This window comes from Ceratotherium simum, chromosome 12, assembly GCF_057802395.1.
Source record: "Ceratotherium simum simum isolate JZ-2026a chromosome 12, ASM5780239v1, whole genome shotgun sequence".
Taxonomy (NCBI): Eukaryota; Metazoa; Chordata; class Mammalia; order Perissodactyla; family Rhinocerotidae; genus Ceratotherium; species Ceratotherium simum.
Window position 1 is genome coordinate 29,614,716 of NC_141911.1, and position 26,648 is coordinate 29,641,363.

At 34.6% G+C, this 26,648-nt stretch overlaps 1 protein-coding gene across 1 annotated transcript in view; it reads left to right on the top strand.

The window, feature by feature from the left end:
- Positions 1-26,648, top strand: part of PDGFC (platelet derived growth factor C) — a 209,789-nt gene that overhangs the window by 148,371 nt on the left and 34,770 nt on the right. Inside the window, exon 3 of the mRNA XM_004420952.3 lies at positions 7,085-7,265. Coding sequence (XP_004421009.1) covers positions 7,085-7,265 — 181 coding nt within the window. The remainder of the gene's footprint in view (positions 1-7,084; positions 7,266-26,648) is intronic.

The window sequence follows — 26,648 nt, forward strand, 5'->3', positions numbered from 1 at the left end:
TTTTATCAATATCTCTTTCTGATATTTTGTTATTTGTGTATAGAAATACAACAGATTTCTGTATATTAGTTTTGTATCTTGCTAAATTCATTTATTAGTTCTAGTAACTTTTTGGTGGAGTTTTTAGAGTTTTCTATATATAGTTTCATGTCATTTGCAAATAACTACAGTTTTAATTCTTCCTTTCCAATTTGGATGCATTTTATTTCTTTTTCTTGCCCAATTGCTCTGGCTAAGACTTCCAATACTATATTGACAAAAAGTGGTGAGGTTGGGGATCCTTGTCTTCTTCCTGATCTTAGAGGAACAGCTTTCAACTTTTCAGTGTTGAGTATTATGTTCTGTCTGTTTGTCGTATATGGCCTTTATTATGTTGATGTATGTTCCCTTTATACACACTTTGTTGAGAGTTATTATCATAAATGGATGTTGAATTTTGTCAAATGCTTTTTCCGCATCTACTGAGATTATCATATGATTTTTGTCCTTCATTTTGTCGATGTAGTGTATCACATTGAATGATTTGTGGGTATTAAACCAGCCTTGCATCCTGGAATAAATTCCACTTGATCATGGTGTATGGTCTTTTAATGTATTGTTGAATTCAGTTTGCTAGTATTTTGTTGAGGATTTTTGCGTCTATGTTCATCAGGGCTATTGGCCTTAAATTTTCTTTTTTTGTAGTCTTTGGTTTTGGTATCAGGGTAGTGCTGGCATCATAAAATGAATTTGGAAGTATTCTTTCCTCTTCAATTTTTTGGAATAATTTGAGGAGAATAAGTATTAACTCTTCTTTAAATGTTCAGTAGAATTCACCTGTGAAGCCATCTGGTCCTGGATTTTTGTTTGTTGGGAGTTTTTTTATTACTGATTCAATTTCATTACTAGTAATCTATCTATTCAGATATTCTATTTTATCTTGATTTAGTCTTGGAAGATTGTATGTTTCTAGAAATTTATCCATTTCTTCTAGGTTGTGCAAATGTTGGCTTATAATTGTTCGTAGTAATCTCTTATGATCCTTCATATTTCTGTGGTATTGGTCAACCTCTCTGCTTTCATTTCTGATTTTAGTTATTTGGGCCCTCTCTCTTTTTTTTCTTAATTAGTCTGGCTAAAGATTTATCAATTTTTTTAATCTTTTCCAAGAACCAGCTCTTAGTTTCATTTCTATTTTTCTTTTTTATTGTTGTTTTAGTCTCTCTTTCATTTATTTCTGCTCTGATCTTTCTTATTTCCTTCCTTCTGCTAACTTTGGGCTTTGTTTGTTCTTCTTTTTCTAATTCCTTTAGGTGTAAAGTTAGATTGTTTATATGAGAATTTTTTCTTTCTTGAGGTACACCTCTATTGCTGTGAACCTCCCTCTTAGAACTGCTTTTTCTGCATCTCAAAGATTTTCGAATATTGTGTTTCCATTTTCATTTGTCTCAAGGTATTTTTTGATTTCCTCTTTGATTTGTTCATTGATCCATTGGTTGTTTAATATTGTATTGTTTAGTCTCCATGTGTTGGTGTTTTTTTCAGTTTTCTTGTAGCTGATTTCTAGTTCCACACTCTTGTGTTCAGAAAAGATGCTTGATATAATTTCAATCTTCTCAAATTTATTGAGACTTGTTATCTGGCCTAACATGTAATCTATCCTGGAGAATGTTCCATGTGCACTTGAAAAGAATGTGTATTCTGCTGTTTTTTTGTTTTTTTGTGAGGAAGATCAGCCCTGAGCTAACATCCATGCCAATCCTCCTCTTTTTTTGCTGAGGAAGACCGGCCCTGAGCTAACATCTATTGCCAGTCCTCCTCTTTTTTTTTCCCTTTTTCTCCCCAAAGGCCTAGTAGATAGTTGTATGTCATAGTTGCACATCTTTCTTAGTTGCTGTATGTGGGACACTGCCTCAGCATGGCTGGACAAGCGGTGCGTCGGTGCACGCCCGGGATCTGAACCTGGGCTGCCAATAGTGGAACGCACACACCCAACCACCAAGACATGGGGCCGGCCCCTATATTCTGCTGTTTTTAGATGGAATGTTTTGTATATGTTTAAGTCCATCTGGTCTAATGTGTTTAAGGCCAATGTTTCCTTACTGATTTTCTGTCTGGATGATCTATCCATTGATGGAAGTGGGATATTAAATTATTCTACTATTATTGTATTGCTGTCAGTTTCTTCCTTTATGTTTGTTAATATTTGCTTTATATATTTAGATGCTCCTATGTTGGGTGCATAGATATTTAAAAATATTATATCCTTTTGTTGTGTTGACCCCTTTATCATTATGTAATGCTCTTCTTTGTCTTTTGTTACAGTCTTGGTTTTAAAATCTGTTTTGTCTGATATAAGTATTGCTACCTCAACTTTCTTTTCATTTCCATTTGTATGGAATATCTTTTTCCATCCCTTCACTTTCAGTCTGTGTGTCTCTGTAGATGTGACACAAGTCTCTTGTAAGCAGCATATAGATCGGTCTTATTTTTTTAATCCATTCCTATGTCTTTTGATTGGAGAATTTTTTCCATTTACTTTTAAAGTAATTATTAATAGGTATGTACTTATTAGCTTTTTGTTAATTGTTTTCTGGCTGTTTGTGTGGTTCTTCTCTGTTTCTTTTTTCTTCTATTTCTTTTTTCTCTTGTGGTTTGATGGGTTTCTTTAGTGTTATGTTTGGATTTCTTTCTCATTTGTGTATTTATTGTAAGTTTTCTCTTTGTGGTTACCATGAGGTTCACATACAACATCCTAAGTATATAATAGTTTCTTTTAAATTGATTGCAACTTAAATTTGAACACATTCCCAAGCTTTACATTTTTACTGCACCCCCCACGTTTTGTATTTTTGATGACACATTTTACATCTTTTTATTTTATGTATTCCTTAATTAATTATAGTAATTTTAGTTAATTTTACTACTTTTGTTTTTTAACTTTCATACTTGCTTTATAAGTGATTAATCCACTACCTTTATTATTTATTTCCTTTTCCAGTGAGATTTTTAGTTCTGTATTTTTTTTGTTATTGATTCGTCCCTTTTCTTTTTAGCTTAGAGGAGTCCCTTTAACATTTCTTGTAATGCTGGTTTAGTGGTAATACCTCCTTTACCTTTGCTTATCTTGAAACTCTTATTCTCTCCTTCATTTCTGATGCCAAACTTGCCAGGTAGAGAATTCTTGGTTGGAAATTTTTTTCTTTCAGGACTTTGAATATGTCATGCCATTCCCTTCTGGCCTGTAAAGTTTCTGCTGAAAATTCTGCTGATAACCTTATGGGGTTTGCCTTGTACATAATAAGTTGTTTTTCTCTTGCTGCTTTTAAGACTCTCTCTATATCCTTAATGTTTACCATTTTAATTATAATGTGTCTTGGTGTATTTCTCTTTGGGTTCATCTTTTTTGGAACTCTCTGGGCTTGCTAGATCTGGATGTCTGTTTTCTTCCACAGATTAAGCAAGTTTTCAGCCATTATTTCTTCACATATTTTTTCTGACAATTTCTCTCTTCTTCTGAGACCCATATAATGTGAATGTTATTCCAGTTGATGTCTTCTCAGAGGTCTCTTAATATGTCCTCACTCTTTTTGATTCTTTTTTCATTTTACTGCTCTGACTGGGTGAGTTCCATTGCTTTGTCCTCCAGGTCGCTGATTCATGCTTCCATTTCATCCAGTCTACTATTGAACCCCTCTAGTGTATTTTTCCATGCAGTTATAACTTCTGTTTAGTACTTTCTTGTGTTTCCTATCTCTTTGTTGAAGTTCTCACTGTGTTCATCCATTCTTCTCCTGAGTTTGGAGAGCATCTTTATGACCATAACTTCGAACTCTTTATCAGCTAGGTTGCTTATCTCTGTTTCATTAAAGTCTTTTTCTGGGGATTTGTTTTCCTCTTTGGTTTGTAACATGTTCCTTTGTTTCCTCATTTTACCTGCTTTCTGTGTTTGTCTATATGTATTAGGCAAACTGGCTACTTCTCTCCATCTTAAAGGAGTGGTCTTGTGTAGATGTTCCTGTGCGGCCCAGAAGTGCAATATTCCCTGGCCTCCAGAGCCAGGCACTCAGTCGGTGTCCCTCATCTGGGCTGCGAGGGCCCGCAGGCTGAGGTAGGGCCATGGTTGTGGTGCAAGGTGGGCGGGTCATGGGACATTCTCCCTGCTGGTTGTGGCTTGGCTTCTAGGTAGAGAGGGCAAGGTTCAAGGTGCTTGCCCATCCCATTTGCAGCTCGGTCTCTGTGTTCAGTGGGCGGGGCTCGATGTGCTCACCTGTCATAGTTGTAGCTTGGTCTGGGCACAAGGTGAAAAGGACTCAGGTCACTTTCCCCACCCAGTTATGGCTCAGCTGCTGCCTGAGAAGGGCTGGGCTCAGGGCACTTTCTGGGCCCACATGTGGCTCGGATGCTGTGCCAGGTGGGTGGAGCACAGGGCACTCACCCAGCCTGGTTATGGCACAGAGTGAGCAGAGCACAAACACTAGCATTTGAAGGCTAGAGGGAGGGCATCAAAAATGAAGGCTAAAGGGAGAGCCTGTCTACTCTGTCACCAGCAAGTTACAATGAGATTGCAAAAATGGCTTCCACCAGTGCTTCTGTCTGCAGACAAAGTACCAGCAGATTCCTGCTTGTCTGGCAGCCCCTTTAAGATTAGTGAGTGAATCTCCCTCTCTTATGGTCTAGGCACTTTTTAAACTTGCTTTTGCACTGGATCTCAGGGTGGGTGGGTCTATGCATGAGCGCTCTGTGGGCAAGTTCTCCATTCCCTACAGTTCTGATCTTAATCCCTGTTGATTTTCAAAACCAGAGATTTGAGGGGCTCGTCTTTTCAGTGCCATCCCCAAGGGTCCTCAAGTTGGCTGATGTGGGGAACAATCCCTTCACTTCTGGGGGGGGTTGAATATTTTTGGGGTCCCACTCAATTGTGGGTCACCGTGCCTGGGGTGGAGTGCCTGCGAGGCCGTTCTCTGCCTCTCCTACCCTTCTCTATGCATCACTTTTATCTTTTGTTGTGGAGGTGCTATTCGTCTAGTCTTCAGGTCCTTTTCAGAGGAAAATTATTCCACATGTAGCTCTAAACTTGTGTCTGTGGAAGAAGGTGAGTTCAGAGTCTTCCTACGCTGCCATTTTGAACCTGCCTCCTGGACTTTTTTTTTTTTTTTTTGATCTATCAATGGTTTTCAACCATGTCAGACCTCCCTTTTAAGAAAAGTTTTGCCATATCTTCTTTAGTATTCTGAAATGCACTTCATAGAAGCAAGCATCTATTTATGTGTGCAATTGTTTAAAAAACAAATATAATGGCTTGCATCCTATTTAAAGCTGAAATAATAACAAAATAATTTATATTAAAATAATGTATTTCAACATGTAATACATATGCACAATTATACTATACTAGAAAAATAAAAGACGTTTGCATCTTTTAAGTAGACTCGTGAATATGGCAGCTATAGATATAGACTAGTCTGGATATGTTTAATTGTTTCAATTGTTAAAACACTTATACGATGCAAATCATATAAGCAGTGTTCCTGTTAGTGATATGTTTTTCCAAAATAGTGAGTAACTCTTGGTAAAGTTCCAAAGTATTAAAACTTTTTTCAACTTATTTGATAGTTGAATTTGTGGAAAATTTGGATTAAATGAAAAATGAGAAACGTATTTGGATTTATATGTGAGACAATATTAAGTTCTAGATTCAGATGAATGATAGCATAAATTTCACCTACACGAATGTCCACTGAACTGTTTAAAAGGCATGAAGGGCATAGGGCAAATACTCATTTTCGAGGCTTTCTATTGTTGAACATCCATGGACCTTGCTCACAACATTTCATAATGCCCTTCTCACCCCCAGTTATGGAGACAACTTAAAATGCCTCTACAGATTTCTGAAACATTCTCTTAAGGGACAGTACAGCAGCTCTGGATGAGTACCACTGATCTAAAACTTCCAAACCAAAGTTAACATTTGTTAAGAAAAAATTAATCATTTATTCCCTGTGTTTAAGATACTGTGTGTAGTGCAGTATAAAATAGAAATCTGGGCTGGCCCCGTGGCTTAGCGGTTAAGTGCGAGCGCTCCGCTACTGGCAGCCCGGGTTCGGATCCCGGGCACACACCCACGCACCGCTTCTCCAGCCATGCTGAGGCCGCATCCCACATACAGCAACTAGAAGGATGTGCAACTATGACATACAACTATCTACTGGGGCTTTGGGGGAAAGAAAAAAAGGAGGAGGATTGGTAATAGATGTTAGCTCAGAGCCGGTCTTCCTCAGCAAAAAGAGGAGGGTTAGCACGGATGTTAGCTCAGGGCTGATCTTCCTCACAAAAAAGTAAATAAAATAAAATAATAAAATAAAATTTAAAAAAATAAAATAGAATAGAATAAAGTAAAATAATAAAATAAAATATAAAATAATAAAATAAAATAATAAAATAAAATAAATAAAAGTCTGTAAGAACGAATTCCTTTCTTCAAGGATTTAACAGCCTGACTAAGATGGATCAGTTGCATATATATAGTTAATATTGTGTTTATCAAAAACAGAAAGATGATGGTGAGCTGAGAACACCCAGAAAGGTCTCATAGAGTCAGTACAGCACAAAGCGAGATTTGAAGGATGTGTATATAATGAAGTGGTTCTAGAAAAGCTTGCATCACAGATGAGAAAAAGGAGCCAAGGAGCCTGACTAGGGTAAAAGAGCTACTCTCAGAAATTAATGGGCAATAATAATAGAAAATAAGATTGGAGTAAGGCTCTCATGTCCAAATGGAAGTCAAATTGAGTAATTCATGAATTGAATGTCAGATATGGTTGCTCTATGCAAAATATTTAAGTTTTGAGATGGCCATTTAGTGAATTTGGAGTTCATTAACAGTAAAACTGGAAGGCTTAGAATAGAAGATATATTTCTTTAGTTGGGAATGCATTTTCAATTGTGTCTGTTCTTTGGAATATTTGATTATGTTTACTCAGTTAAATTTGGGATGAACTCATAACCGTTGTCCATAGATTCATTGCTTTCACAGACATGGAATTTGAATTGCCAGAATAACAGATCAAGACTTGATGTCTCTTTTCTCTTTGTCTCTTTGCAGGTATGATTTTGTAGAAATTGAGGAACCCAGTGATGGAACTATATTAGGGCGCTGGTGTGGTTCTGGCACTGTGCCAGGGAAACAGATTTCTAAAGGAAATCAAATCAGGATAAGATTTGTATCAGATGAATATTTTCCTTCTGAACCGGGCTTCTGCATCCACTACAACATTGTCATGCCAGTAAGTACCACTTAGAAATCACCTTATTTAATTGAGTCGGTTATGGGTTTATTTTTTTCCCTTCTACACAGGAGAATCTGGAAAACCAAAAAACAAACACCTTTCTCTCGTTTGAATTTTTTTTTCATAAATGTCACTGTAGTTATCACAAATAACTTGAATATCATCACTGTACTTCATTAGCTGTGTTAAATACCTTATCAGTGTAATGAAATAAAATATATTTTTTACAACATTTAGAAGACTGTAATATACCCCTCACCCCCCAACTCAGTGTCTGGTATTTCAGTGTTGATGAGAACTTACACAGATTAGATAGCATTTTCTCTTGAAAAAAATTGGGAAATTTGTGTATTTATTATTATTACCACTTAGGGATCGCCATCAAAATTTGGACTATATAATGTCTTCCTGAATTAATTTCAAATGTGAATCAGATTAAATAATAAAATACGATTTTAGTTTTCTAGCATTTTCAGTGACCTTTCCTTATTTAATACTCTTTTGCATTTTGCTAAATGTTACTCTTACTTTATAGATGTTAATTTTAAAGCTTACACAGTACTCTGATCATTCGTATTTTCAAATTCATATGTATTTTTGGGGATTAATATATTGCAGAGCTAGAAAGCCAGCACTATTTGACATTAATACCATTTTAGCTAAATTCCTGTCAGTATTGTACTAAAAGCCCATGATCTTATGTGATGTTTTACTTTTTTTCCCCCTTAAGGTGGCATCATTTTTTTCTATACGTATCAAAAATTTATGTTTTTGGATGTATTGTTTATAAATATGTACATAACATTTTTCTTTTTATCTTTTTATGCATAAAGGTAACTGTAATAAATACTCATTCTTTTCAAATCAATGTATTAGTAAAATATATTTTAAAATGTAGTTATCGCTGTTTTCCTATTTATCTTAATATTTATCCTGCTTAGATAATATTTATGGTCCTTTGTGCCCCAAAAAGGAAGTTTTGAAATTCTCACTGGAATTTAAGAAATCTATTTTGTCTAATTATAATTGTTATTGTACAGTCACGCCCCACATAATGATGTTTTGGTCAATGATGGACCATATATGTACAATGGTGGTCCCATAAGATTAGTATCAGATAGCTTAGGTGTATAGTAGGCTATACCATCTAGTTTTGTGTGAATACACTCCATGATGTTCACATAAGGATGAAATCACCCAACGACGCATTTCTCAGAACGTATCCCCATTGTTAAGTGACGCGTGACTGTATTTTTGGTTGTATCATTTTGTTTGTACCCATTATTTTGTGTATTATTTCAAACATTTGTATCTATTTGTTGTATTACAACACAAATATTAAAAATTCTTTTCCTCTTTTTATGACATTCTGCTTGTAATACTAATTCAAAAGTACTTATACAAATATGATGATGTCATCTAGTATACTTTTTAAATATGACCAATAATATCACCATTTAGAAGAATATAAAAATTAATACCTTTAATGATTTTGACAGGAGTTTTAGCACATCAGTAAGTGCACTGGGAACACAACATGGTGTGAGCTGTGTGCATGAGCATGTGTACTCTTATGGGGTATAAAAATGATGCACACAGCAAGCTAGCAATTCATGGCAAATTAGAAAATATGGAATCAGTATTTAACTTTGTATCTTATATTCATATATAATGTTAAGCAGAAACTTCCCTTTTTGAGTGCCCAAACTCAAGTCTGCGGAACATTATTTAAGCAACTGATTAAATGATGACATTTAAGTATTGTTTGAGATTCAGCTGAAAAGAAACAATAGAATGCAAACTGAAGTTTGAAAAAGATAACTTATTCATTTAGTAACAGAATCATTCATTAAGGGAGATCTCTCTAAAATATGTACTATAAATTTCTATTGTGACTCTTGATCAATTTCCTTATATAGATTATTTAAGCTATCTGTATCTCTGTTCCATTATGAAGTACTTTTTGCCGGTATAGATTCTCTACCATTGCCTTTGTTAATTTCCAAAACTTTTCTTAATTTAATATTTTATTTAAATTTAATAAAATTTAATAATTTTACCTAGAAATGAAAAATGTTAATAGTAGAAAAGGATGGACTTTTTTAAAAGTACTATTGATAGGTAATGCTTTCATACTGTGATTATTTGTCTGAATAAAACCACTAAGAATCTATTTAACACACTTTCACATTATCCTGTTTCACAGAATTTATGAGTTTAATTTTTTTTTAAAGTCTAAGATGGCCTTGGGAGCCATGGTTATACTTTCACAAAGTTATACAGTCCACATTTTCAGTTTGGGTTTTAGCACATCTAATATTCTTCAATACTTAAATATGAAACAATTAAATTTTACTATAAAACATAATGGTAGGTCTCATATCACAACAAAGGTTTTATTTATCCCAAACCTGTGACATAAATAAACTTTAAACTGAGAAAATATTTGTATTTTAAACGAACTATTCTCTTCATATTATGTTAATTTAAATAAGTAGAAATGGCAATCCACTATCATACTCCATAATAAGACATGAAAGCTAAAATGTATATATGCTGACACTAAGGGTTGTCTTTTTATGATTTTATGACCGCATAAGTTATCTGGTTGTGTAACCCAAAGAGTTGTGTGGATTAAATAAGATATGTAAAGATAAAAACACAGGAAATTTATAGTGCCTGGCTCAGTTCTGGGCCCATTGTAGGCTCTCAATAAATACTTGAATGCTGGGTTGATCATATAACTCTGTCACCCCAGCTTAACTAATAGAAGATTCACTGACACTTGTATTTTTATCTGTAAATGTATATCTGATTCATGAGCCTTGTGATGAGATAACAAACCACAAGGATCTACTGAAAGTACCACCCATCCTCTTGACTGAGAAAGGCCCTGCCTCCTGGATTTGATCTGTTACCAGAGATTTACCGTCACTAAGACCTGAAACTGCATCTGAGAGACTTTAGGTAAAATGTGTATCACTGGTTGCATTATTAAAATTAAATTCAATACACTTTTAAATGGTTATTGAAATAGTTTGATAAATTGTAAATGTGGACTTTGGTGGCCTGAGGATTGACATTCTCTTGACATCTATTGAGCCACGCATGTTTTGTGTGGCAAGTAAATTAGTCTGTGATGGGCTGCAGGAAATGGAGATATGTGGAGTAGTAGCCTAGGAGTTCTTATATTAATCTGCCTTATGCTTAGGAAAACAGTAGGCTTTTGGGCTGGAAGAAACAAGAGAACATGACGGTAGGGTCCTACATTGCCTATAAGTGTGACTTGGTGATTTTAATTTTGCCAGATAGCTTTCTGGAGTGATTAAATATATATATGAATTTTACATTCTCACAAGCTTTGATTCTTTTGGGTTTAAGTTTGCTTTGACAGTTTATCTGCCATTTCTTCACCTATCCTTTGTCTTATTTTCATATATCCATCTCTCCTCCCACACAGCCACACTGCCCTTTGATGAGTGAACATTTGACAAGTGATTTTGCTTTTAAGCCTTACAGAGTGTTTTGAGTTATCATTGTATATTGCTAACCCACATGCCTCCCTCCACTTCCCCTCCACAATACTTACAAGCTGGGCAGCAATCCATCAATCTTATCTATGTATCAATAAATGAAAGCCTAAGGAAAGAAAGTTTGCCTTTTGGAGAGCAGACTTAAAAGTTCTTGTGGCATTTGCTCAGGGGGAAGTGCCCCTCTAACCCCTGGATCATCTCTGAGACTTTTGTTTTTTTCTTTTTTGCCAGGGATGAACTTCATAATTAGCACATCCAGTTCCCCAGAGGCAATGATCTCACTGATTGCAAACCCACGCCTGCAAAATAGGACCTTAGGGGCCACTGGTCTTGGTTTCTTAATATTTACCACAAGTCCTTAGTAGACTGTTGACTTCCTATTTTGAGGTTTGTTACTGAGTGCCTAGCACAATGCCAGACGCATTACAGCTGCTCATTAATATTCCATAGAAATTCAGCCATTTCCCCTTAAAGTGGTCTAAAACCCATGTGGAGCTGCACTAACTTCTCATTTACTGTATGTTATCTTTCTTGCTGTTGCACAACGGTGATGATTCATAAACTACAAAACTGAAGAATCACAATGACACCAGATATTCTCCTGGTCCTAATATATTTGGCTATACTACCAAGGACCCATTCTTGCCCTACATAAAGAATTAAACTGGTTTGGTGTTTTGTTTTGGGGAGAGGGATGGGGTGGAACATCCAGGATAGTTAAAGAAATTAGTGCATACTTATGACATTATAACCATTAATGTGTGTAATCATCCTCACCTGCTTTTTATAATTAACCCAGTGAATATTTTGCATCTATTCATACACAGAAAAAAACTTTAAGTGAGTTTAATCACGTTTTTTCGGGGGCAAATTACGGAAAAAGTTTATTTTAATATTCTGTATATTTTACAAGAAAGGGAGATAACCGCAGCCTTCTTTGGGAGTGTGAATGGATATTTGATTCTAGCCGACCTTTAAGATCCCGTGGTTCTGATTACCATGTGTCTTAGTGGTAGAGTTCTAATACATTAGTTAAAATTCTACAAACTGTCTTTGCCACACATGTTGCCATTAAAAATTATGTTCACCTTTGTAAGATGATTTACCCACTCTTCTTCCCTCAACTAATGAATAATAGAGCATGTAGTTAAACAAGGGATTACTTATTATTTTGAATAAAGTGATGCTGATCTAATATTTAACAATTTTATATATATTTTATTACAGATATAGTTTCCTTTGTAATGTTATGATTTCAGTATAATTGTCTTGATTCTCAGGTACCTTAGAATAAGATATAAATCAAATTTATCTTTCTATTTTACTATTTTAAGTTGGTATTATAGACTAAGTTTTACTTTAGAAAAAACTAGCTAGTTTGTAGCTTTTTAAAAAAATAGTACTAGATTTGTTACATAAATTTTACATTTTAGCATTTTAATGCTATTTTCGAGAATTGTTTATGGAAATATATATTCCCCAGTCATGCCCCATTGATAGATAATGAAAAATAAATTCATGCAAATTGATGCCAAAGGATATATATTCAGCTTTTATGATTGTGCATAAGGAGTTAATAATGTCTTTGATTTTTTTTTTCCTTCGTGCTAAAAGAGAAAAAAAGACCTGGTAGATTAGCAGTGAGAGATTGTTTGGGAAGAAATGAAGCAAAACTGAAATAAAACAGTGCAAGCTTGTTTCTGTTTGGAGGCCACACACATTGAGAGCCCAGCACACATTTCAGTTCTCTTAGAAAGAAAAGGAAATTTCTTGTTTAATTTTGGAGTAATTTATAATAGATTATGTATGTTTTACTCTGTATACTATAGCATAAGCACCATTATTTAAAAATGTTAAGAAACCTACAAAGGCTGAAAAATAACATCTTTTTTTCTAGTATCAAAAGACCTTATTGAAAGTTTTATTTAAAAAAAAAATCTCAGCCTTAATGTAAAAATATTGCATATTTTTGTCAGACACTTAACTTAAAAAAACCATACCTATTTTTGAAATAAAATATACAAATCTAAATCTTAATTTTTAGTGGTTTTATTTTTTTATATATAAAACTATTCTTCTTGAGTATAATATTACTTATATATATATTTATAAATGTATTTATACATATGAGATTCGAGGATTTTCTTCCTCTTCTTCAATCTGGTTAACATTTTGAAGGATAGTTAAACTACCATTTAGTTGTTTTTTTAAAAACGGTTTTATTATTATATTTTTAAAGAGTTTTGATCTAAGGGTTTTGGTAAGAAGTAACAACATAATATTTTCAACAATTTATTTACTCTCATTTTCCATTTAATAAATGGATCAGTTTAGATTGAGAGAAATAGATGTTGTAGCTGCCATGCCAATTGATTCCATATATTTTAATCCTCTTGTCTTTATTGCCTGCACAAGGGAGTATGGGATGATGAATGAACTGGACTCTAACTCACAACAATTCAGTGAAACTCATCTTCTTTTATGTTGCTTCGAAATTTCTATTATTTTTATGATTTTACTTTTCCTTTTTTAATATGTATAATCAGTGACAGTTGTTTGGATGTCACATATTTTTTATTCTTATTAGTAAAATTATATCCAGACATTAAATAATAGTAGAGAATAGTATTTAAGTAAGGTAGCCACTTTATAACCTCAACTATGTGTTTTCTCCTTAATAGTGATTCTGTTAATGTCTTGTCCAGAGCGAAGTCAGTGCGTGGAGTGCGCACTGTAGAAGGGTGTATGGTTTCTGGGGGGAAGGCTTAGAAGGACACTTGATGCCTGAGGTGCCATTACGGAATGCATGACTGATTGCCAAAGTAGTTATTAATTATGCAGGATACTGAGAACAAAGCAGCTCAGTGAATTTTGAAGTTGGAGGGAGAGAGGAGGAGGGAGGATATCTTTTCCGTCCCATCCGGCGTATGCCAGTAGATTATTTCACTGTTAATATCATGTAAAGAAAAGTCTTAACTGAAGGCCAAATCTGCTTTTATGTTTCAGTTAAGAAAAATTCCAACCAGCTCTCAAACAATGTATCAAATTCATTGATTCACTTTCCTAGGAAAAGAAGCAACATGCCTGGAATAAAAATACTTTGAGTAATATCATAACACTAATCCCATAGAAAAAAACGTGTCAGAATGTACTCAGGATTTTTAAAAATTATGTCTTCATAACAAATTGCACTGCGTTCCTATGTTGTTATATAAACTGATTTTAACAAGCGAAAATTTGGATTTAAACCTTTCAAAATAGATTTTTATTTACCTAAGAGAGAGTTAAGAGAAAAATTTGTTCTCAGACTTTTTTTGTGCTATTTAGAGAATGGAAGAAATATTTCAAATACTGTATGTGTATACTATAGTCTGAAACACTTTTTCAATGATTTGATTTTTATTAAAATATGTGATATACTTGTATATGTATGCAGGGAGTCTTGAGATGACAGTATTTCACTGCATCAAAGAAATTACACAATTGCTGCTACTAAACTCTTACTTGGCTAAGAAATGTTTAATACATTTTTCAACCCAACTTCTTCCCCGTGGACACAGTACTCTCTTTCACGTGAAGATCATGTCCTCTCTTCCATTTCTACTGGTTCTTTTTTGTTCCAGTTAATTTCTGGCTATCTAAGAAAGAATTGCACAGATGGTATGATTTGTAGTTAGAAAGAAAAAGGCAGTTGGTACCACTGCAGGAATGGTAAAAGGCCAACAGACCATTTTAAATTGATATGCAAGGGGATTGTAAATAAGAATTTAGACTAATTGAAAGCTTGAAGTTTGATTGATTCATATTTTATATCTAAGGCCACAAAGATTTAAAAGTTTAGAGTTGAAATGGCAACCTAAACCCGATGGAGAGAATTGTTCTCTAGAAGTAAGTTTGTTGCAATTTAAAATGATAAAATGAATGCTTTTTCTTCACTAGCCCCATCCATTTTCCCATTAATTCTTTCAACATTTATTGAAGAATATTTGATGAGTTGCTTTGTTGTGAGAAAATTCAGAGATGTAAATGGTATTGCCCTCAGGGTTTCTGAGAACTTACTTATTTTGGAGAAAATATACCTATATAAAGATAGTATGTGAATAAGTGTCATGTAAGTGGTTTGGAAAGATTTTGAGAAGGAAGAGAGGCAATTGTTGAGAGCAGAGGGATGTCATAACTCTTAAAGAAAAAACAAGTAAGCAATCAAACAAACAAAAACCCTGTGAGTTACCTAGTATACTAAATTTGATATCAACTATATTATAAAAATCTCTCGAGCTTATTAAAAATGCACATTATCAGAGAAGACATTATGATTCTCTTGGTCTGGAGTGGTGCTCAGTTAGCTGCGTTTTCATCAAACATGTTTGGAGATTCTGATACAAGACAGTCTCACACTGAATTTGGGAGGAGAAATGACTAAACTAAAAGCTGAGCAGGATGCTGAGTTTTCCTACAAGATGTTGGGGAAATATTTTTCATATTCAAACAAACATGAATATATTATGGAACAGATTGGAAACTCTGCATGCATATTTAATAGCTGACATGCCCATGTGTTCTATATTTTTCAAGATTGCAAAAGGAATGGGACTTTCTCATAGAATTAGATGGATAGATTTCAATTTTTAATTCTTGCATGTGTTGTACTGACTCTTCTAAGCTGTATATTAAAGCCTACCAATTTTGTCAACTGTCAGTATCTGTTACCCATGGAACTAGGATAAATGACAATCTGCCTTCTTTTCTAGTTCAACACTAAGCTTGTCTGATAATTCACAGATGGCATAGTACTGAGGCATAGTTGTAGACTAGACATTTATTCGTTCTACAAGGTGTTAAGACACTATGAGTAAAACAAGACAGTTCCAACCATCAAGAAATATTCTTTCATTCTCTTCACACTCTTTTTTTTACATGTAATTTTAATTTTTCTCAGAGTTATACTTGCACATAGTTTTAAAAGGCAAATATTTCTCTTAGGCTTGTTACAAAAATAGCAGCTGCCCCCACTTTCCCCTGCCCAAACTATTTTCCTGCTCCTTGGAGGCAAGCACTTTCAGTTCTTTTAACAGATTCTTTTAGAATTGACCTCTGTACCTTCATGTATCATGCTTTTGTTGCTGCTTCTTAATTCTTTGGTTTTAAGAACTATCTATGGACTTCATTGACTGACTTCACACTCTGAAAGGTAAGACTTTCACTGTCTTTTACCCTCCTGCCTTTCCCATACCTGTAGATACTCCCCATCACCTCATCTTCTAATATCCTAATTATATCAAGATCCAAGTTCGTTGTCTGTGTTATGGTGGCCATGTATGTAATCATTTTTCACAGCTGAGCCATGAAGTATACTACGATTACACTTCCTTTCTTGCCCTTTTTTTGTTTTGTATTCCCTAGAGTTTTGTTGTTTTTGATTTGCTTAGCTTTCTATATATTTGTCACCAATTCATCCCCAAACCATTCCTCAAATTGTGTGAATCTCCTGTCAATACAATCAGACACATTAGGTTTTCTAATAATTTTATCTTCCAGAAGAAAGCTCTGCTGAAACAATCTGGTCTGCTTCAGTTTGGACTGATTGCCCGTTAGACCTGCCGCACAGCTGTCATCCTGGGCATCTCCCTCCGTCATTATCCTGAGGATTCCCTTTGCCATTTTCTTGCATTAGATCCCTGTTTGCAGGATCTTTTGTATTCCTCTCTCAGTTTCTTTCCTTGTTTGGGAAGAGAATAAAACCCCCATGAATTTCCTGAGAAAAAGGAGCATCAGAGATAAATTTTTGTGACCTTACGTAACTGAAAATGCCTTTATTTAACCCTCCAAGTTAAATGAATAGTTGGCTAGGGCTAGAATTCGAGTTGGCCACTTGAAAGCTGACTGGACATTCTGTGCATGTGGATGGGCTTGCTGACTATGGTCTTTATTGTATTGTGAGCTGGCTGAGTCAATTCCTTGAAAACCCCCTGATTCCCTTAATCTCTTTTCTAAGGGGATAATTCTGGCTGCCAGTTCTCTGAAATGAGAGCTGAGTGGATTAAGACTGAGAGTCTCAGCTTTAAGTATAACCGTTTTTACACAGCCTCCTCCATAGCCCCATATTCAGAATATTATCACTGCTCCCAACTCGGCTTGGGTTCCCCAGTCCATAAATCCTCAGTTTTTTTCTGTGCAGGGAGCAAATATGAACAGGGAGTAAGTCTTCTACCACAGCAGGGAAATAGATTTGGGGTGTCTGACCCCAAATGGTTTTCAACCAAATGGCGTCATGGTTTTCAACCACCCTCCTACTTTTAGCCTCACTGTCATTCCCGCTTCCATGGGTACCCGATGCCACCAGATCCTAGAGCTTTTTGGTTGTTCTGTCATGTAAATGAGGTTGTTTCCTGGCTTTGCCCTCTGCCAAACTTTGTCAGATTCACCGATTCAATAACTACACATCCGCCTGCTTTTTAGTTTTCAAAATTTTATCACTGTTGGCTCCTTTCCAATTTTCTTTGGCCTTAAAAGATTATGCGTTTTAGAACTACGATCAGAATCAATTATTTTAGGAGAAAACAGAGCTAAAATTGTGATCTTTTCATTTTTTTTTCCTTTGTTCATATAACAATGTCCTTATCAAAGACTAAGTTTATATTTGATTAACAAAATATACAGAAACTGCACAATATATTGAGGACACAGTATGTGTCAGGTGCCATGCTCTGTAATTGGCTTTCAGGAACAACTCTCCATTGTCCTTCCATTGCAGATAAAATAAACCTCTCTAGAAGTTGCTCTGCATGGTAATATGATATTATGTTTACTTTTTCAGTATTAGAGAGGCATAGATAGGACTTGATATTGATTAGAGCTGTTTAACATATCCTGAACTCTGTTTTAATATTTGTATCATGTCTAGTAGTATCCACCAGGGTACCAACCATGATTCATTCATTATACATGTTAGTTGTAACCAAGTAACTCATCATATGATCCATATATTTGAGAAAATGCTATCCTCATAAGTCGTCTTCAAATATTCATCTATTTGAGTAATGTTATTAATGTATTTGAATGCTTTGAACATTAAAAAACTAGAGCTCTGGGGCTGGCCCGCTGGAGCACCCGTTAAAGAGCGTGCGCTCCGCTTTGGCAGCCTGAAGGTTTGCAGGTTTGGATCCCAGGCGTGCACCGACACACCACTTGTCAAGCTATGCTGCAGCGGTGTCCCATATAAAGTAGAGGAAGTTAGCCCAGAGCCAATCTTCCTCAGTGAAAAAAAGAGGAGGATTGGCATCAAATGTTAGCTCAAGGCTGATCTTCCTTTCAAATAAATAAATAAATAAATAAACCAGAGCTTTGAAAATTTTACCTATCTCTTTAACTAAGATGACACACTTGTGTTGTAATTTAAGATTACTTTCAAATCACAGAAATCTGATTTTATATATAATGTAACCGTCAATTTTTACATCCTTTGACAGTCTTAGAAGGTAAGTGTATTTAGTGTTATGTATTTCTGAAGAGGTTAATTTTTGGAAGGCAAATATATTCTAACATATTTTGGAAAGGAAGTGCTTAATGAAACCAACTTGGAAATAGTTGAATCAGGCAGAAGAGAATGAATATATGTTGAAAGAAGTGCTAGGCCTTGTGATGGGTGCTTTTATATTATTTAATCCCCATAATGCAATATTAGCACCATTTTACAGATTAAAATGCAGAGCAGGTCACATGCTTAGAAGTGAGGATATTAATTAAGGTTTTCCTAATTCTATTTAAAGCCAGGCTGTCTCTGGACTGGTTTGGGAAATATATTAGAAAGATCATTGAGGAAGGAAAAACAAATGCAAGATTTTCTGTCACCATCTTTGTTTTCCTATTAAAACACCTAAGTATTATTTCTGTTGGTTAAGATGTCATGGATACTTTAGAAGTTTTGCGAAGTTGGTGAACTAAATTAGAATTTAGCAATTTTTTTTTTTTTAGTAAATGATAGTGGTAATAAATATTGAGAGTTAAATTGTACTTTCTCCACACAGTTACCTTTAAAATGCAAACAAGACATAGCTCCTTTAAGTCATTTTCAAAGTAAACACAATGTTTAAAAAAAAAAATAAAAGTGCAAATAGAGTCAATATTTCACTGCTCATATTTCACTTATCAGTCAAATTCCATCACTGAAAAATTATAGTTACTCGTATCTTAACAATCTTTTGAGTGCCAAAGAATTTTTCAAAATTGTGTCATTAAGGAAACTTTGAAGGCTAAAATTAATACAAAGAAATAGGAAAATAAAATTAGAAAACAAGCATAACCAGGAAAACAAGACTTAATTGGAAGACTCCTGTTAACAACTTCTTAATGGACCATTCCGGAATACAAAAGACCCATAACGGGCTGGCCCTGTGGAGTAGTAGTTAAGTTCGTGGGGTGTCCCATACGGCGGTGTCCCATACGAAGTGGAGGAAGATGGGCACGGATGTTAGCCCAGGGCCGATCTTCCTCAGCAAAAAGAGGATTGGCAGCAGATGTTAGCTCAGTGGTAATCTTCCTCACACATACACACAAAAAAGACCCATAGCATTTTTACTTTGAAATTATGCAGTTTGTGCACAGTATCTGAAATATAGTAGGCACTTGATAATATTTAAAATGAAAGGAAAAGGAAGCACAAATCTAAGGACTAATATATATGGGGAATGCCATTTTGCAGCTGTTTGCAGGGTGACTACCTGTAGACACCAAAGGCCCCGGGGAACTAAGGGAGGAAATTGCTGCACCAGGATGTCTTTGTGTCATGGCTCCAGGGCAAAGATCCTGTGTCTGCCTAGGTGTTTCCACTCTAGTTAAGTCAAGTCAGCTTTTGTTTAAGTGTGAATAAAAGCCATTGTGGAAATACCTGGCTAGTACCTTTCCTTGTGTTCTTCACTGCAAGTAGTTATTCAGAAGAGGGATTAAGGCTGTCATCTGTTGCTTTAAAAGACTGTATGAATTACCTTAAGTACTTCCAAAGCAGGTTTGCTTAAAAAAGCCAAGGTTTATATTAAAAACTTTTTTCTTTTGGAAGGAAAGATATTGAAGTGGCAATTATCTAAGACTCTAAAATAAAATCCGAGATAGGAATTGGAAATAAATGTGGATAGCTCCAACTCAGCCTGTGAAGGGTGTAATACCTCCTCTGAAATTGTGCTTTACCTTTTTATAGCATTGCTAAAGTGGAAATGCCTTCATCCAGGGGAATAACATTCTGATAGGGTGGAAAAAAAGCACTTTCCTGCCGGGTCGAAAGATCCTGAATTGTTAGAGAGACAGAGAAACCCTGCATGCCAAGACTTGATTTCCAATACTTGAGTGAGGCAGTGTTAAAACAGATGACACATCCTTTGGATGAGATTCTTTAGAGTCATCTCAAACATTCTGACACGAATATTTTCCTTTCTTTTTGGAATATGATGAGTGATGCTTTGTGGTATTCTAATCTCATTAGAGATAAAAGTAATAGAAAGAACTCCAAGTCTACCCAGGCGTACAATGTTTTTGTTTGAAAGGCAGGAGATCCCTTTCAGATTTGTTCTTCTGCAGGGTACTGACTTCTCTTTGAATTTGTTTACGTGCTGCTTAGTCACCTTTTGGAATTCCAAAAAAAGTTTAGTATTTTATGACTAAATGTCAAGAGGGGTACATTTGACTAAAGTTTGTCATTGAACAGTACTAATTGGGAAGGTGTGAATTCATACTGCATATTTAAATTGATTTCCTCAAATTTGGGGATCTTGCTTTTCATTTATCCACAGGTTATGTTTTCTCTTCTAATACAATTCCTACATCAAAGGCTTCACTGTTTCCTCTGGCTTGCCACAGTCTTTATTTGGCATGATTGGCATGGTAGAATTCCATGTCACTGAGCAATTTAAGCATCTTAACTCTTTAAGAGAGCGTAGCCTTTTGGTCAGATCTTGGACCTTCTGTTGTGGTGCCCTTTGCATCTGGTTTTTACTTCCTTGTTTATGTTGCAAGGCTGTGGCTTGATGTAATTTAGCTTAAGTAAGTATTCAGTCATGTGCCTTAGAGATATATATGATTTTGTATTTTAACCTTAAGTTTGTATTAAGCTGACAAAAAAAAAAAAAAACCAAGACTACCTACGTAAATAATAATAGTACACACTATTTCTTTAATACCTACTACTATATTGAGTTCTTGATATGTGTTATCTTATTTAGTCTTTATAATAATTCTATGAGAAATTATCTCCATTTTACCTAGGAGGAAGTATGCTCAGAGAAAGAATGCAATTTGCCTAAGATTTAGAGAAAATAAATAGGAAAAATTATAGTCAAACCATGAATTTCAATCATAGTATGTAATATCTTGTTATCAACTTTTGCTCAATAAGAACTCTTTTTAACATTTTATTTTGAGATAATTGTAAATTGACATTCATTTGTAAGGAAAATTCTGTATACCCTTCACGTAGTTTTCCCCCATGGTAACATCTTGCATAACTATATATAGTACAATATCACAACATAGAAAATGACATTAATGCAATCCACCAACCTCAAAAAGAAGTTTGAATAATATAAAAATACACACCACCATAGGAGGTATTAAATGAAAGTATTATATGAAAAGACTTTCATAAATAAAAGTGAAAAGGATGTTTGATTAATACATAGTTTTAAAAATGGCCCAATCAAGAATAGCAAGAGAGAGCCTGCATTTCTGTATCACAAAATGGCTTCAGAATATCAGCTTAGGTTGGGAGGGAAATTTTTATTCTGACCTAGGTGACCTCATAATCGTCTTCATCTAAAATTCTGTAGTGTGGTGCAGAACCATTTTTGCAGTTTAGAGTAGAACATTTATCATAGATTACAGATTACAAAATCAAAAATAATACCACAAATCACTCCTCTTGATGTGGGATTCAAAGTGAATGTGTGAAACATAAATAGTCACTATAAATAAATCCATGAATAAGGCTTTGCTGCCTCTGAGACAGAGATTAATGAAGTTTTAGGATGCTAAGAGCTCAAGATATAATCTACAGCTTTAAACGGATGTCAAGATTCAGAACTGATTGCTTAAAAAGCCCTTCATTTCTCCAGAGTAGATTGATGACTTTAATGCTACTAAATCTCTTCTCATGCAAAATTTATATAATTTGGTTCCAACAGGTATGGTATGTGAGAGTATTTACATATTAAATGTAACTGTATAATATGTATAAGTTAAACTATTTCAAAAGCAAAAGATAACAATATGTGAGATATTTTCAAGGTATTTTTTAAGTTTACAATTCAGTGGAAGCCAGTTCATGAATACATCAGGGGCTGATGAGTGCTCCATTAGTTGACTAGAGTAGTTCAGGTGGAGAATCATAAAAATGATACACATATTCTGTAAACATTTAATTTTAATTTCACCACTCTTCATGTAGGGTCAAGACCTTTTCTTTAAGTAGGGATATGCTGATTGGAGTTTTGTTGTATTTCTTCTGAAAATCATAGCTGTAATGCCTAAATTATGACTTTCAGTTTGGGTTTCTTTAAGTAAAAATGAAAACTCAAAAGTATCTTTTCAAGCACTCTAAGTACAGAATTCCTTTAGGAATTCCCTGGGGTTTTTCCTCCTATGTTTTACTGTTGTCTCTCTCATTTCTAATTGAATAGCCATTTTTTTTATAGTAACTCATTTTGTATAGAGTCCTTCCAAACCATTCATCTAAGTTTTCAAAGAGGCAACAACTCATATTTGTTTGGGTTACATAATATTCAAATAAGGATAATTACAATAACATGTACTACTGATATCAGTAGTTTGGGGAAGAAATACAATTATCTCTTGGAAAGTATAAAATTCAACTGGTAGAAGCAGAAAAGATGCTGATAGCATTCACTGAGTTATGGGTATCATTAAGCAGCATGCTTTGCATACATAGGAAAGTTAGGTAAACTACGAGGTCAGTTAAGATAATGACTGTTGTCCTTTGTTCAATTTCAATATTGATACTGCTGATAGTGCATCATTGGAAAATTGTAAATTAAATGTGTGTGGCCAATAGAAAGGTAATTGGTAACTGTGCCTTGGTATGTATATCAAAGTAGGTAACAATATGCCTGGCACAGTGTAGACATTTAATACATTTTTATTCTCTTCCGTAATTTTTCCTATGATTTGGCTTTATTATTTTTCAAGCTGCAGCGAATAGCATGGCTACCTAGAAGTTACTTAGAGTTTGAAAGAGTGAGTTTTCTACTAGAGAAACATCCTTTGTATAGAACTCCAGACAAAGATGTATGAAGAGATATTTTTATCTTAGTGAAAAAGCAAAATGGCTCATGGAAAATATTATTCAGCAAAGTAATGGAGGAGGAGAGTTTCCTTTTCTTTCCTTCCTTCTTTTTTTCTTTCTTTCCTTCTTTCCTTCCCCCCAACCCTTTCTTTCTTTGCTTTTTCCCTAAATGCTCCTTTATCCTAAACTACTTCTTGACTTGTATTTTCAAAGTTAATATTTCAGAATGTTGTCTATACTTTACCATCCTATGCTTACTTAGGAAAATGCTATGCTTTTTTGTTTTTTAATTCTTTTTTCAGTTAAAATGAGTCCTTAGTTCAAATCAGGTATGCTTCTTTCTGATATATAGCATGATCTTCTAATGTAGGGTATGTTCCGATTTGATCATCTCCCTGTACTAAAGAGAAAGGGTGGTTGAGTCCGTAAACTATAAGTAGCTAAGCTGCTTCAAGTTCCCTGGTGTATCAGCTGCCCGATGACTGAACAGTTCAAGCTGAAGAAACACAATTTAAAGTGAGCTCTGGTTTATTTTCCTTACAAGTTGTCATAACCCACATACAACACACAGTCATTAATGCTTGAATATAACAAGGTTTTGTGATACAAATTATGTCATCCATGTTAGCAATAGTGTTTACTCCTCTGAGTTCTTGGGTGCTAAGTTCTGTGGTCAGGGTCCGTAGTTCCTTGACACCGACTTTGACCAAAAATTTTTACTGAAGCCTCACTGCAAAGGGATTGTGTTCTTGTGGCCCTGAGTGCTACAGACCTCGCTTGAATTCTCACTCTTCTGCTAATCTGCCTAGAGACCCCTGGGCACGTTTTCCTACCTACAGAATGTGAATGACAAGAGTTTCTGCCATATAGCATTGTTGTGAGGATTAAATACCAAATGCTTAGCTCAGGGTTTAGCATGCGGTAATCAACAAAACATGTGTTCCCTTTATTTTAAGGTCACATTTACTGGTGTATTCTGCTTCCAAGCCAGTGTCTCTCTAAATTGATATTTTTAAACCTTTTGGACCAAGACCCCACAATAAGAAAACATTTTAAAGTATGATCATGATGCACTTGCCTACACACATGCGTGTGCACACACACGATTACATTTTAAAATGTGATATATATGTGTATGTATATATTATGAAATAATACTTAACCTTAATATATGAAATCACTGTTATATTTTCTTTACATTTCTTTTTTTTTTTAAAGACTGCTAGTCAAGAAGTACTGAATTGATTTCACAACCCACTAAATATGTCACAACTTGAGTTTGAAAAATCTGACCTAGATTGTAAAAGATGTATCATTTGTAAATGAAAGAGTACACTTTTTGGCCATTTTACATGCCTTTGTGGAAAAATATCATATTATACTAAAATATGTAAAAATTATTCTTGTAATCTCCAAAATTGATTTTAAAAAACTGATTCCTGCAAAACATAAAATGGATTTTGGAAAATCTAGATTGAAGGTCTTCCATCAATGTTGACCTATTCAAAACCTATTCCTTTTAGGAACTTGTCCTTGGTGATCACTTTTTGAAATTGTACTGATACTTTAATGGTGATAGGAACTATTCGTTGAATGCCTACTTATACTGTATGATATTAAAATGGACAACTTGTTTGCAATAATTGATTCAGTTTGCTTTCCCAGTTATCTTTTAAAGAACTCATCAATCCTTTAGCGCAGGAATTTGAGGTTCAATTAGTGGGTTTTGAATCAACAGTCTAGCATCCACCTGTCCCCCATAACTGGTGCCAATGGCCATAAGCACAGGTGAAAGAGATTGCCTCCTGCATGCCCTTCAGCTAGCTTTATGTTTTCAGTGACACCGTAGAAGAGGCTAGAGCTACAGCTTATGGATAGCTGTTTCCTGGTAGTATTTATAAAATGCAGGAGTGTGAAATTTGTTCTCTGTGCTCTCCATGGTATGTTTGGAAACACAGCTTAAAGGTTTTGGAAATTTCATTGTTTAGACAGGTCTCTAGGCTTCCTGAACTATGCACACTGCATGAAATGGGGCCCTTAGTGGTATTTACTCTCTGTGTATTAATGGTATTTCTGCCTGAAGATAAAACATTTTTGGTACAAATACCTTGTCACTCAACTGAAACATTTTCCTTGTAAAATGCTGTAGTTTCAAAGCATTTCTCTGCTCGTGCATGCTCATCCGGGTCCCTGCTCTTCTTATGTTTTCTGATCTTGACGTGTTTGTTTTTGTTTTTAAAAATCTGCTCCGTGATTTTACCTTTGTATTGCATCTGTGTAAGGTTACCGCTACTAACGTATTTATTACTTTTAGAACAATTTCATTGGGATATACGTAAGGCTAAATATTAAATATTTCTCGTGGAATGTGACTTTTAGGTTTTAATTCAATTCCAAATTGGCTCAAGTGTCCCACAAATACACTGCCATTTTATTCATACTATAAATAAATTATATTAATATAATTGTATTTTCCTTCATACATTTGGATTGTGGCTGAAGTGAAATCTGTATATTTAAATTTTCTATCCAAATTGTAAATCATACAGAAATTAATGTTTATTTAATCATTTTCCTACCCACCCACCCACCCATCCCCGATGCTCTACTTTTGAGAACATTAAGAATTTCAGTCTGCTGTCACATTTGTTTTAAGCACAAAGACACTAGGCTTTTTCCTTGACCCTTGGGATTAAAAGAAAATATTTACAGATGTTAACCATAGTGAAACCACTTTTCATATATCCCTTTTGATCTCTTTGAATAATAAACTGGGGATTTCATTAGGCATATCAAAGTTTGCCAGGCCTTGCTAGAACAGATTTGAAAGTTAATGGCCAAATGGGGACTAGGCTTTCTGGCCCATCCTAGCAGTTATATGCTATCGCATTGCTACCGTACCTATATGTATTACAGTGCATACGTATAACATGCAGGTAGTACGTGTTTTTAATATGTTTAAGACTTGTGTTTGTATTGCATCTGTGTAAGTTACCACCTGTAACATATTTTATTACTTTTAGAGCAATTTTGTTGCAGTATATGTAATGCTAAATAATTAAAACTAAATAATTAATATGTAGAACTTTGTTTTTAAGACTTATACAACTGCTATAAAATCTTTGTTTGCACTGCTTTATACTTAGCAGATTTTTCCCCAGTTAACATGTGAATCAGTGTTTTAAAATTCAAGCCTTATTTTAAATAACCTTTCTTTTTTAGGTCATTTTAGTAAATTTTTCACATTATTTCCTCTGTTTTGCTTCTTGATTTCCTAAAGCTGATGTTACTATATTCTTGATAAAAAAGAAAATTCATTGTTGAGGGCTCTTATAGGTGTTTTAAAACTCAACACAGTCATTTTTAAATTTTCAAGTTCCCAACAAATGTGTCATAAATTGAACATAAACAATAATGTTTATACTTTTTTTTGCAGGAGTGACTGCAGTACATCTAAGCCATGCAAGACTGTCTTATTCACTATTGTATTCTCTCTTCCTAGCAGAGTACCTGGCATGTAGTAAGCACTCCAACATTTTAAGTGAATGAATTAGTGATAAA